Below are 12,136 nucleotides of genomic sequence, written 5' to 3'. Positions count from 1 at the left end.
GCTGTCACATGTGTCTTGAATGAAGCCTGACACTCATGAACAAAGTTTAGTGCAATCCTCTTTCTGGGTCATTCAGTTGTAATAATGAGGGAGTTCTGTGAAGTTTCCTTGTTTAATGTGTCTATATAGGAATAGTCTCATGTTTACATGCAGGTGCTATTTCATCCCATGGTTGATTTGAATCTGTGTGTATGTAAATGTACGAATGTAAATCCATCAAAGAGAGCAATTAAATTGTTCTAAGAGTCCATTAGAGAAAGGACTGCTCTATGGCAAACAATATAAAACTTGATGTTGCAATCCCAGTTATCTCTGTCAACCAGTTTGTGCTATCATCTGTAAAAATCTCTAGTTTAAAAAACCTTGCCACTTCCCTTGTCAAAGGAGAGGCCTAGGGTATAGTTTAAACTGTTGCTGATAATGTATAAATAAGTCATTAAGCTCCAAGTATGCCACAGCAACATTCCCTGTGCCTCACTGGTAAAGAAGCAGTGAGATTCATGTCTGTTGTATCCTCTTAATTTTAGAGGGTATCTATATTGTACAATGTGTGACATCCATTACAGTCTGAATTCCAGGGCATTATCACCAGTTTGAATTGCTCTTCTTGCTTTCTTCAGGCAAAGAATAACCAGCACTACAGGGTAAAGGTAGCTGGACAAAAACTCTCCAGCATAACCACATTGTGTCCAGAAACTGCCTTTTGAGCTACAGATTTATTGCCAAAGCTGCATTAACTCCTGTGTGACTGATAAGTGGACAGGGCCCCAGGCAAATTGATTTCTGATGCTTTTCTAACCCGTGGCTCCTCTGTTTGTCTAGCTTGGAAAGTTTTTGGGGCAAGGGGTCTCTTTTGCTATGTTAATGTCTACCACATATCCTACCTTTACTTCCAACCTCTGATAGTGTCTCTAAATGCTATTACCACAGGAATAATGGCACACACTGTAGTGTACATTAAGATAATCAATTAAATAAAAAAGATCTTGTATTTAATAAATACTCAACTGAATTCTTAAGCACCTGGTGCTCTGCACACTGACCAAAGCAGGAGAAAATAAAACCATTTTGAAGTAAATACATTATGAGCTGTGATTGTGTAACTAATGCATATCAGCAAGAGGGGGGTGGTACCTATATAATCATAATTCTGACATTTGCCACTTTGGAATGCTTAACATTTTAATATTACTTGCAATTTTTTGTGTGTTCCAACCCCTTTCAATTAATTTGGAGGTGAAGATATAGATTAACTAATTTTGTTATGATAGAAACAAAGAAAAACAGTAAGGAAAACACATGTAGGATCTAAACCAATGAAATAAAAATGTATATTTCGCCTGCTGGGCTGGGGTATTGGGTTGTCTGATGGGTCCCCTTCTTTGTTTCTTATTTCTCTCTTCCTTTTACTCCTGCTGGGTGCTGGAGGAGGGCATGCCCAGAAGCCAAGAAACAGGATTACAAAGTGGACCCATTGTGACAGGAATTGGGAAAAAAAGTACAATAATCCATATCCCTAAGAGCATGTCAGGATGGATTTCTATTTATGTCTGTCTGTACAGTAGCTTTAAGCAGGCAGCTTTCTGTCCCAGAAAAAAGAATGACATTGCATGTTCATGGACTATAGTACTTTCCTTTTCAATCCTCCAGTACACAGTAAATAATGGACCCATATTTATATGAAGCTATTTAGCAAATACAGGATAATGGTGGAAATAAGGTTAAATTATTTACCATAAAAATTAGAGAAATTAATATTTTCTAGATTTCTTGGAAGCAATTTAATTTTGCTGTTTAAATCACAGCAAATCTGAAAAAAAAATCCTTATTTTTTTAAAGTGCCTTCTTTTTCACTGTATTCTCTGCCACTTTTTGATTTTAGAATAGAATTTAATGTAACTTGAAAAAACAAAGCATTACTCAAATTACCTCACTTTTAGCTTGCTGTGCAAAGAGGTGAATAGGGTGTGAATAGGGTGCGAATAGGGTGTTACAGATGTTATGTATAAGGTGTTAACAGTCACCTCATCTTACTCTGAATGTAACAGAGACGAATTGCCATGAAGATCATAGTCAGAAAGGAGACAGGAACAGACAGCAACTGAGCATTTCTAATCAGGGTATGTGCCAAATAATTACTTTCCATATTTAAATGGGACCTATATATCCACTGCTAAACTTTTTATATGACAATTATTTCCTAGCATTTAGGGAAGCATTTCCACAGATTCACAATGTTCTTCTCCAGTGAGGCCTTATCTAGAGGTTAAAATCACAAAACAGCACTTTCCTGTCTGTGTTTGTTGTAAAATCATAAGAAAAAAGAAACTTTTCTCTGTTTTTCTGACATTTATCTGGCATTTATCTGGCATTTTATCACAGTCTAAAGATTTTCATATCAGAAGGGCTAGAAACTATAGCTGAGGTTTTTATGAGGCAAAGATTTTAAGAAATATATGCAGGATTGTGATTAGACATGACAGCACTACATAGCTCAGTTTATTCCTCAAGTTCAGATATATAATTCGTCCTCATGTGCTTTATCACTATCACATAGAAAAAACCGCCCAGCTTCACAATGTAAATGTAAAATAAATTATTTTCCCAACGCGCGCAACTTAAAATGCTAGGACAATGGAAAAAAGTATTTCTCCACACTGGATCTATTCAGTGATCTATTTCTCTTGGTTCGAATTCAATATGACATGTAACATTCACTGCTACGTTGGTAATTCTTTATAGATGGTGTTAGAAGGTAATAATCCTTTCTTGTGTGGTGTGAATTTTTTAAGCTTTGGAGAATGAGCTATTTACTTAATTGTTTTGAGACACACATAGCTTAAATTTTTATCAAACACGTTGTTTAATGCAAGTCTGTTCATTGAATTCTGAGTACCCAGATCCAAAATGTAACTCTACCATCAGTTCTAACTTCTAATATAACCCGAGCCAAATTCTTATTTTGATTTTATTTTTGAGCAGAACTAAATAGCTTAGGCCCAGGTTTAGCTTTTATAACTCATAAAACTTTATGATCCTTTAAAATCTGTCCACAAGTATTTCATTTTCTGACTTCCTGTGAGTATGAACTTCCCATATATTCTGAAAAGAAGTTTTTTTTTATCTGTCCCAGTCTAGTCTGCATGCACAGCCTGTGTCACACAGACCACGTGCTAAAAATATGCCATGAAAGCAAGATTAAATGTTTTGCTTTATATATTTTGCTCCAATACTGCCCAGTTCTCATCTACAGCTCATTTCACCATTCTCTCATCAGACTCATGTAGACATTTGGCCACTGACAAACCACAGTAGCAGGAGCCTTATCTGAAGGTGGCAGCAAGAGCACCTTTTTAACTGGCAGAGATGCCACCAGGATAAAGGTAAAATTTGGAAACTACTTTTGGTTTTACTGGAGCCTTCTAATACAGCCATATTTTAAATTATATGTATGAATTAGAATTAATGTAAAGTTGATATCTGGCTCCTAAATACTGAAACATAGGGTTTATTAGCTCAAGCATAGGACTATACTAATGAAATATTTAATGCCTCCAGGACTTTGGTAAGTATTTCTAGACAAACCTTCAATGCCTTTTATAGATGTACAAGTCTGGGTCAATACTACTTCATGGCTGCCTGTGACAGGCATGATTGGATTGAATAGGTATGGTCTAAGACTGTCTTTTCTGTTCTGTTCTTGTACTGTTTGGTACAAAGAAAGCCTTGTTCCTGAGTAGGCTTTCTAAGCCCCGTAGAAATAAAAATAATGAATATCACCCTCAGATTTCTTTATAATTCCCATGCCAAAAGAAGTAATACTAGATTTCTGTCCCTAGGTTTTCAGTTCTTATGCCGTACAAACCTATATAGACTAAAATTAAAGCTGCTGGAAGTTTTCTTTCACATTTTTTAATATTGAAATATTTCCATTTTATGAAAATGGAAATAGCACTCTGAGTTCTTTAACGATCACGTTTGTAATAAGAAAAACTTAAATTAAAAATGTGATGGATTTTTGATTTTTTTGTTAATATTCCCTTTCCTTAATGGCAGGTATGCCAGGCTCCAGACAAACCATACGCTTCAGCGAGGGGACTGACTTGGGGCAACCCGTTTGCTAGGGCTATGCTGAAGCCATCCTCCTGTGAGGCTTTTAGATGAATTATGACTGATGGTCCAGCAGAAGTTTTAAAGGAGATGACAAAAAAGAAACAGGTGCAGCCCAGAGGGATGACATGCTCCTGAGGCAGCCTGGAAGCAGGAGCCAGCACAGACAAGGCAGTGAGGCAGGTTGAAGACACGAAGCGGGCAAAAGGGGCTGTGGGCAGCCCAGAGTGGGATGTCAGGAGACACCTTTATGATGAGAGGTTTTAAGGTATTATGGTCGGGAGAGCACGAAAATGTGTGGAGGTGGCTGTGGTGTACGGAATCGAGCTAGTGCAGCAGCCTGCCACAGCCTGGAGGTGGCACCGAGGCAAGGCTTGGAGAAAGCACTGAAGGCTGCAGAGAGGCCAAAATATGGCTCTGAGGTGGTTTGTGGGCCCCAGTCAAAGCTGAGATGTCACGAAGGAGGTTTGCATCCCAGGCAGGCAGAGCCTCCCACCTGGCAGACAGCGGGCAGAGCTCCAGGCCCCGCATACTCTAGAGACTGAGGAGAGACCTGCCCTGTTTTTGATTCTGCTAAACACCCAACAAATGGTACATCAGGGAGTTAACATGGGAGAAGGGATGTGTTTAGTAGTCACATGTAGTGTCCTGTTAGCTGTTCAGAGCAGCCAGAGGGGACGTGGAGCAGTTATGCAGTCTGAGGATGGGGTCTTGCCTCACAGACATTGTTCATTTACTACTTGTTGGCTTTGTCAGCATGTTCTGTGTTCCCACCTGTACCTTGTAATTCTTTCCAGTAAAAAAATGATTCAGTGCTGCCTATAAGGAGCTACAGCAAGGTACTGATATTTCTTGGAGCTCACGGTGTGTGACTATGTGGACCTACATGATGGATGACCATGCACCTAAGTGCATGACCTATGTGGAAATGGCCAGGCTCTGAGGAGGCTGGAAAGAAGAATCAGCTGTGGTCTGGGAGCAGTGTTAACTGTGCAAGGGCACAGTTGTGTCTGAAATGATGAGTCTCCTTGAGAGGCAGTCTGAAACCTTTTATTCTGAATATCAGGAATTGTTAACTCTAGATTACTATTTCTATATTGTCAGGATCTTTACAGCATAAAGGCATCTGAGCAGATACCAGCCAAACACCTCCGGATTCCCTCTTCACCTGTAGAAAAGAATAGTGAAAATGGAGATCTTTTTATTTTCAGTGATCGCTGGTGCTGTGTTGGTAAGTTGCAGCAGATGTTCTTCTGTGTTGGGACATGGCATGGAGGAGTGGATGAGATCAGAGGACATTGTTTCTGCTGTGTACATACACAAGGTGGGAAACTAGTTAAAAATAGCCCCAGCTGTATCTCCTGACCAGCTTCCACCAGCTTACCATGTTTATCTATAGACTGAAGTGCTATAGGTTAGCCTTAAAACTGGCTGTGGAGTCAGCAGGTGATTCTGATGTTACAGGACTGTTACACACATAGCCAATGGGCCTGAGAAGGAGGGCGTGCATCAGCCTTGTGTCTATGTTAAACAAATAAGTTTTAATTTTAACTGTGCATCTGCTGAACAGTGCACAACCCCCAACCTGCTCCTCAGTAGCAGCAAGCTGCTGGTCAACATTCATAATCCAGTGATGATGGGGGGGTTTTCTCAGTGTCCAGTGGGGCACAGCTTGAAGCAGGGGACAAGGTTCTTACCTGCTCTTTGCAACCTGTGTACTCTCTAGCACTGGTTTGGCCGCCTGGCTGATTTGTTGCATCCCAAAGCAATTGAAACATGAGGGAGCTCAAACAGTTATTTAAAATTGGATGTGCAAAACTACATAAATCAAGCTGCTAAATGTAAAACCAAACATCAATTTGACATGCACTTCAGCCATGCTGAAGGTAGTAGCAGCTGTAGTCACCACTGGGTTCTCATTTCTTCTTGACCCTGTTCATCACCCTGTGGAAAGATTCATATTTCATTTTACTGCCATACAAACCAAAATGTTAAGCCGATGGGAATGTGATCATTAAAGCTCGTTGGAAGCTCAATGGATTTTATAAATTGAAATACAATAACAATTTGTAGTCCTGTTTTGGGACGGGATCTGTAGAGCTCCTCTGGAATTCTGATAGCACAGCTATGATCTGAGATTTTGAGCCAAAACTGGCTTTGAGTCCTTTTTTTCCCCCCTGCTCCAAATAAGCTTGGGAAATAAAAATAAATGTTTGACTTCAGAATGTGGAAAAAAAATTATTCTTGAGAATTTCTCTCTGTGAGGGTATGGGAACTGGTCTTTCCCCTTCCCTATTTTTTCCTGTAATTATGGACAAAGTTCTGTATTCAGTGAAGTCAGAATATAAGTAGGACTTTGTGTTTAGATGACTGAAGGGCACGCAGCTACAATTACCTTGACATAGAGGTCAATGTGATCTAATGTTTCTAATGTGATCTAATGTTTCTAATGTGATCACATGAAGTGCTTGTTTGGTAGTTTCTGTCGCTTGATTAAGAGAAGTTGTCAAGAGCAAAATGTCAGGAGCTTAAGTGACATGAACAAAACAGGGAGAGAACATAGGGGGTTCTGACAGGAGGAAGACACAACTATGACTGTAAGATGACAGAAACCAGTGGGGAGTGGTAAAATGATAACTTCCATTGGAAGTTTAAGAGGTTAATGACCTGCAGCTATGGATGGATGGAATTTGCATGGATCCAGATCTCAGATGTGATCCTATTGCAGACAAGTTCTAAAGAAAAAACCCTATAAATCAGTTAAAGGATTCTGGTGAATCGTGCTTTGTGCTCATGGTTTGTGATGTAACCAGCAGTTCTTGATGGAATTACAACTGCCCTGCTCACACTCACCTGCTGTTTGCTCTGTATTAAGTTAACAATAGTAAATAAACCGCGTATTAGATTTCAAGGTGATCTGTTCATGCCAAATGAATTCGTCTTGCCCTAATGCTGTCCTAATTTAAAACATACGTATTGATTTAAATCCTGTTGCTTCCATACATTAAAGTACTGTTTAGATTTTTGCCTCATCAATATTCTTCACCATTTTGAATGGATGTGTAGCTTGTTGTGGGTTTGGTTCAAAAGTGTTCTCTGATAGATTTTGTGTGTGTGTGTGTACGTGAAGGAGTAGATGTGAGTTGGACCATGGTGGCGTTGTACATCACGTAAATCTGTCACCTGCAACCAACAGTAGACACTTTATCTGTTCTTTTACAGGCAAAACCTTCATTAGCATCAAAGGAAGTTTACTTTAATTGTGGGAAAGATGGGTCCTTGTCTAGTGAAAATACAACTGGTCAGGAGAAATATTGTATGATAGTATATTTCTCATACAGCAGCATAAGCTTCATAGAAAAGTGATGAAAGTTTTCTGATTTTCCCTGACTTCTAAGGGGTGAAAGAATTTTGTATATAAAATGGAGTTTCTCCTAAGAAGAAATTAAAAAAAACCCAGAACCTTGTGTCAGACTCCAAACAATGTCTTTAGACCTTCAAATAAGTAGTAGCCTGGGCTTTTCAAAAGTGCTGAGCTTTGCCAACCCCCACTGCTCTTAGGATACAGCTTCTAAGGCTGAACGTCATTTGACTGCATGTTCTTGCAAAGAAATACTAAGAATATGCAGTAGGTCAAAGTGGTTCCTTATCTTTGTGCAGAGATAAGGGCTGCTGTTCCTCCTAGGAAACAGTGTCTTAGAAGCGGAAGGCTGCACTTCTTATCATTCAAGTATGTGCCATAAAGGGGTAAAAATAGGGACGTTGAGGATAAGAAAGCTGAAACTAAGGCACCTGCTACCCAGAGAAGGAAACTTGGGAACGAAGTAAGACTGAGAGTCTCTACTGTTTTGAATACTGCAAATCTTCACTTGCAGGAGCAAACAATTTGCCTGTAAAAGCCTCTGAGATTATTGATATGAGAAAAGGCTTCCTGGATTTAGACTCCTGACTTTATCATGCAGACTACATTCCATTTACAGAGTTTTACAGAAGTTGAAAATGTCAGAGTTGGCTGAGAGAATTAGATTTCAATAGCTGTTAAACATTTGCTGGACATCCTAAATCTCCACTGAAAATCCTTTTGTTTGTGACCTAAACAGAATTGATTAAACGGAAAGGTTGAAATAAGGTATTCAAATTGTATCACATTGGCAGATAATGCATAGTTCATTCAGTCTCACAATATTTTAATCCAGTATTCACTTTGCCATGATATATAATGCTGGCTATTTACAATAATTGCCATTCTCTAAATGACAATTTTCCTTTAAAACAAGCAGCAAACCCAACAAGCAGCCCCATACCCTGCTCCAAACCTTGTTTGCAAGGATTTTCATTTGCATCGCTGCTGTACAGATTTACACAGAGCAGAAAAAGGGGGTATTCTTATTCTTAGAGATTCTGCCTTGTATGCTACCTGCAGCCACATTCTGCCACTTTCATCCCTTCATAGTTATATATCAAAGTAGGCACACCAGCATCATCCTTATAAAGAATGGAGATTGAATCCAGTTTGGTTGGAACACAACAGGCCTTGGAGGCTTTCTTTGGGTTTTGGAGATGCACCAGAGTTTGGACAATAGCATGTTTTGTTGGGGTAACGTTATCTGTCAGAGGGAAGAAGCAACCTCCTTTACACTCAAAAGCCTCATAATCTTTTGGTGCGATGATCCAGGAATCCCAGCCAATCTCTTCAAAGTTCACATGGAGGGAAGTTCTCCGGCAGTGGTTGGCCCCAACGCTTCTCTTGCTTCTGGAGGAATGCTGGTGCGGCCCAGTGATGGCCTTTTCCTCTCCCTGTTCATCCTCTTCAGATGAAGTGTTGCTCTTGCCTAGCTTCTTTAGCACACTTTCTTGTTCATGAACAATCATCTCCCGGAGCTCTACTTTGGTCTCTTTTGTCCCATTGCTGCGGTCATTGGAGAACACCATTAACAGGGGCAGATTTTTAGCATCCGGGGCAACACTGATATCCAGCTTCTCACAAGTGAAACCACTCAGAACTTTACTCTCTATAACAACCTCTAGCTTGTTTTTAGTCTTCAGTTTGTCTGCTCTGACCCATCTTTTCACAGCGCTGGACACTTCAAACATCTCCCAACCACACTTCTGGATACTGTGGGAGACAAGGAAAGATTTGGTACTTTCTGGGTTTTCCCAGTGTCCATCATCTAGAACATCATAAATGACCATGGTGCCTTCCAGCCTAGAGAGAGACTCAGCTTCTCTGTGACAGGAGACATAAATTCTCAGTTCAGCTCTGGTGATTTCCTCATATTGTGGAATAGAGATGTTGAAGAACAAAATGTGTTTCTGAAATGGATTTTCTTCTGGTGAATCTAAAGAAACAACATCTGCAATAGGAAATTAAAGCATGTGGTTACAGTGCTTCTGACTGTCCAAGTAACTTGTTTTTAAAAGACTCAGCATGTATTTTGGGGGTAAAATAAGAGCATGGTGACACAGCATTAAAAAAAAATACTATCTTCTGGCCAAGTTTCAAGGGCAGAGTGTGAAAAGGGAAATGGAGGTCCCTGATGTTGGTACTATTTCACCAAGATTGCATAGCCAGGTGAGTGTGTGGAGCATAAAGAGGCAGCCTAGAACAAACTGTGGATGATGCTGGTCAGTATTAACTACATAAATAAGGCATGTGCACGGTTTTCAGATTTAGCAATTTGCTAAAGATATTCTTACACAAAGAATTCCTCAAAACCCCTATGAATTTCCTACTCTCATTATCATGCAGCCGGATGAACTGCTCTCATATTCATATTTAAGTGTCTTTAAGAACTACCTGTGCTGAGGCTTTTGTTGCTGTCTACAGATAACTTTGAAAGCAGCTTGGATTACTGGGCATTTGTGGTAATAGAAAAGTTTTTGGAAATCCTAAATTGAAGCTTCAGGGTCGATCTAAATTGGGACTCGGTGATAAACAGCCTTTCATGCCCAGGTCCCAGTCTGTTCCAGACTGAACTTGTATGGGTTTGTTCATATGTTTGTTGTCTGCAAATCCATGCACAGTACCAGCAAGTCTGCCTGGGGAGGGGTAGATATTTGTCAAGAAGATCAGACTGGCAATGTTTAGAAGTCATCACTGATGTCTATTTAATGCTCAATGTAAACTAGCTGCTTAATCATGACTGGGTGTTAGAGCAATTTTATTTGGCTATTGCTGCCGCTTCTTCAGAGCATTTACCCACAAAAGCAGGCAGAGAGGAGAGTGAGATATGGAAACTATAATCTAGGTCATTCTGTTAAGGTTCCTTTACATTTCAGGACTAGGGCCACTAATTTGGGAATTTGAAGTTCTCTGTAGAGCTGTTACCTGTGTATGTCTATTTTTCATATAAACAGAAACTTCAGTTCTCCTTGTTTCATTTTTATCTCAAGGACTGCATTTGCTTACAACTTTTTTACTGCTTCTTTTGATGGAGCTTTTAAAAGTCTATTTAATGTTACACAGACAGGAATCTTGAACATTTTAAGCTGAGACAAGCATGACTACCCATTTTCATGTAAATCTTTCTGTCTAATCCAGAATTTTGGAGGAGCACTGCTGTTCCTTTCTTGGATCCACAGACACGTTTCTCAATTGGTTGCTGTATTTTTTAAATATGCACAGAGCCCACCTGAAAGAAGAGCTCTCTAGCATTGATGTCTCAGTCATAGGTGATCAAAAGTTTGCATTCTAACATAGAAACTCAGTTCCAAATATCTAGGGTTGAGAAACATGATTCATGTAAACTGTTATACAGTCCATCATCTCAGTTGAAGTGTTTGAGAAGACAATATTGTACAGTGAAAATATCAAAGAAGAAAACTAAAGGTAATTGTATTTTTTAAAGATTGAAAGAAACTACAGAGCAAGCATACAATCCAAAATTTTAATGTTTCATTTCTAAAGAATCTGTGGAAGTCAGGCACTCAGTTTCTTCTGAATTCCAAAAGAGTCTGAGTATCTGCTGTCCATGAACTTTAAAAATTCTAGTCCACATATTTAGGACTTCTCCTACCTTCAGTACTGAAGCTCCTTACAATATTGGATGCAGGGATGGAGGACTTGTCTGCAGCATATCTGTTGTATAAATCAATCATGAACTGTGGTGGTTCTTCTTTAGTCTTCACTTGTGAGGGGATTCTTGACAAATTCAAACTCCTTTGTAAATCCGTCTTCATATTCTCCAGGAAAGATTTAAAGTCAAAATGGGACTCATCTTCTACTTCCCCAGGATCATGAAAGTGTGCATCAGACTTTCCCATAGCTGATAACTTGTCCCAGTCTTCTAAAGGCTTGCCTCTTGTCAAACAAGCAATGATGTTGAAAACAGACAGTGCAGCTAATACTCCAAAACAATGCATTTCTTCTATAGTTACTTTCTGGTGGAGAGACAAGAGGACAAGGGTATTATAGCTGATTAACAGTCTTGTTTCATTACAGACAGAGGAAAGAAGATGTAAGGCTAACAACTGGAATGCCCTTTGCAAATCACTTTCTTGTGCTCTTTTTGCAGTCTGCTTCAAACCCCAGCCTCTTGTCAGTTGTCAAGCAGATTGGTCGTACACTTGCCCTTATCAGAGTCATTGATGCCATGCTTCAGCTTCTGTTATCTAGCAAGGCTCTTAGTTAATGAAGATTCTGTAAACATCTGACAAACACATGTGGCTGGTGGGAAGGACATTGTATATTGTAAAGAATCCACATTTCACTTTAGGGTCATCTTTGCTTAATTACATTCTTCTATCATTTCCTTGCCAACACAGAGAGAAGCTTTCTTAGGGACGTAGAAGATTACACTGTTTTTATCAAGACTAGAAAATAGAGATCTAGAACAAAATCACTCTATTAGCTATTAGCAAATAATATCTGAAAAATCTTTTTTACAGACCCTTCATATGCAATCAGAAAATCCCCAGTCATTTGATGGAGACCTGTGATTCTGCAATACATGATCTCATGACAATACAAACAACCTTAAAACTTGTTTCCGTTTATCAGCCAAGAGCTATTGTTTGTACACAGTGA

General features: G+C 39.4%; 1 protein-coding gene across 1 annotated transcript; it reads right to left on the bottom strand.

Annotated features, from left to right (window-relative positions):
* Positions 1–5,851: 5,851 nt before the first annotated feature.
* Positions 5,852–11,716, bottom strand: GDF2 (growth differentiation factor 2). The gene is made up of 2 exons (XM_051800158.1): positions 11,127–11,716; positions 5,852–9,464 (listed from the first exon to the last, which is right to left on the bottom strand). Exons 1-2 carry the CDS (start codon positions 11,470–11,472, stop codon positions 8,524–8,526), a joined length of 1,287 nt encoding a protein of 428 aa, XP_051656118.1. The 5' UTR covers positions 11,473–11,716; the 3' UTR covers positions 5,852–8,523.
* Between the last annotated feature and the right edge of the window lie 420 nt (positions 11,717–12,136).

Source organism: Manacus candei, unplaced genomic scaffold (assembly GCF_025592945.1).
Source record: "Manacus candei isolate 608988 ecotype Guabito, Panama unplaced genomic scaffold, ASM2559294v1 h1tg000050l, whole genome shotgun sequence".
In the NCBI taxonomy this organism is placed as follows: domain Eukaryota; kingdom Metazoa; phylum Chordata; class Aves; order Passeriformes; family Pipridae; genus Manacus; species Manacus candei.
Note: the sequence above shows the minus strand (reverse complement) of the source record. Positions and strands in the feature narration are given on the sequence as shown.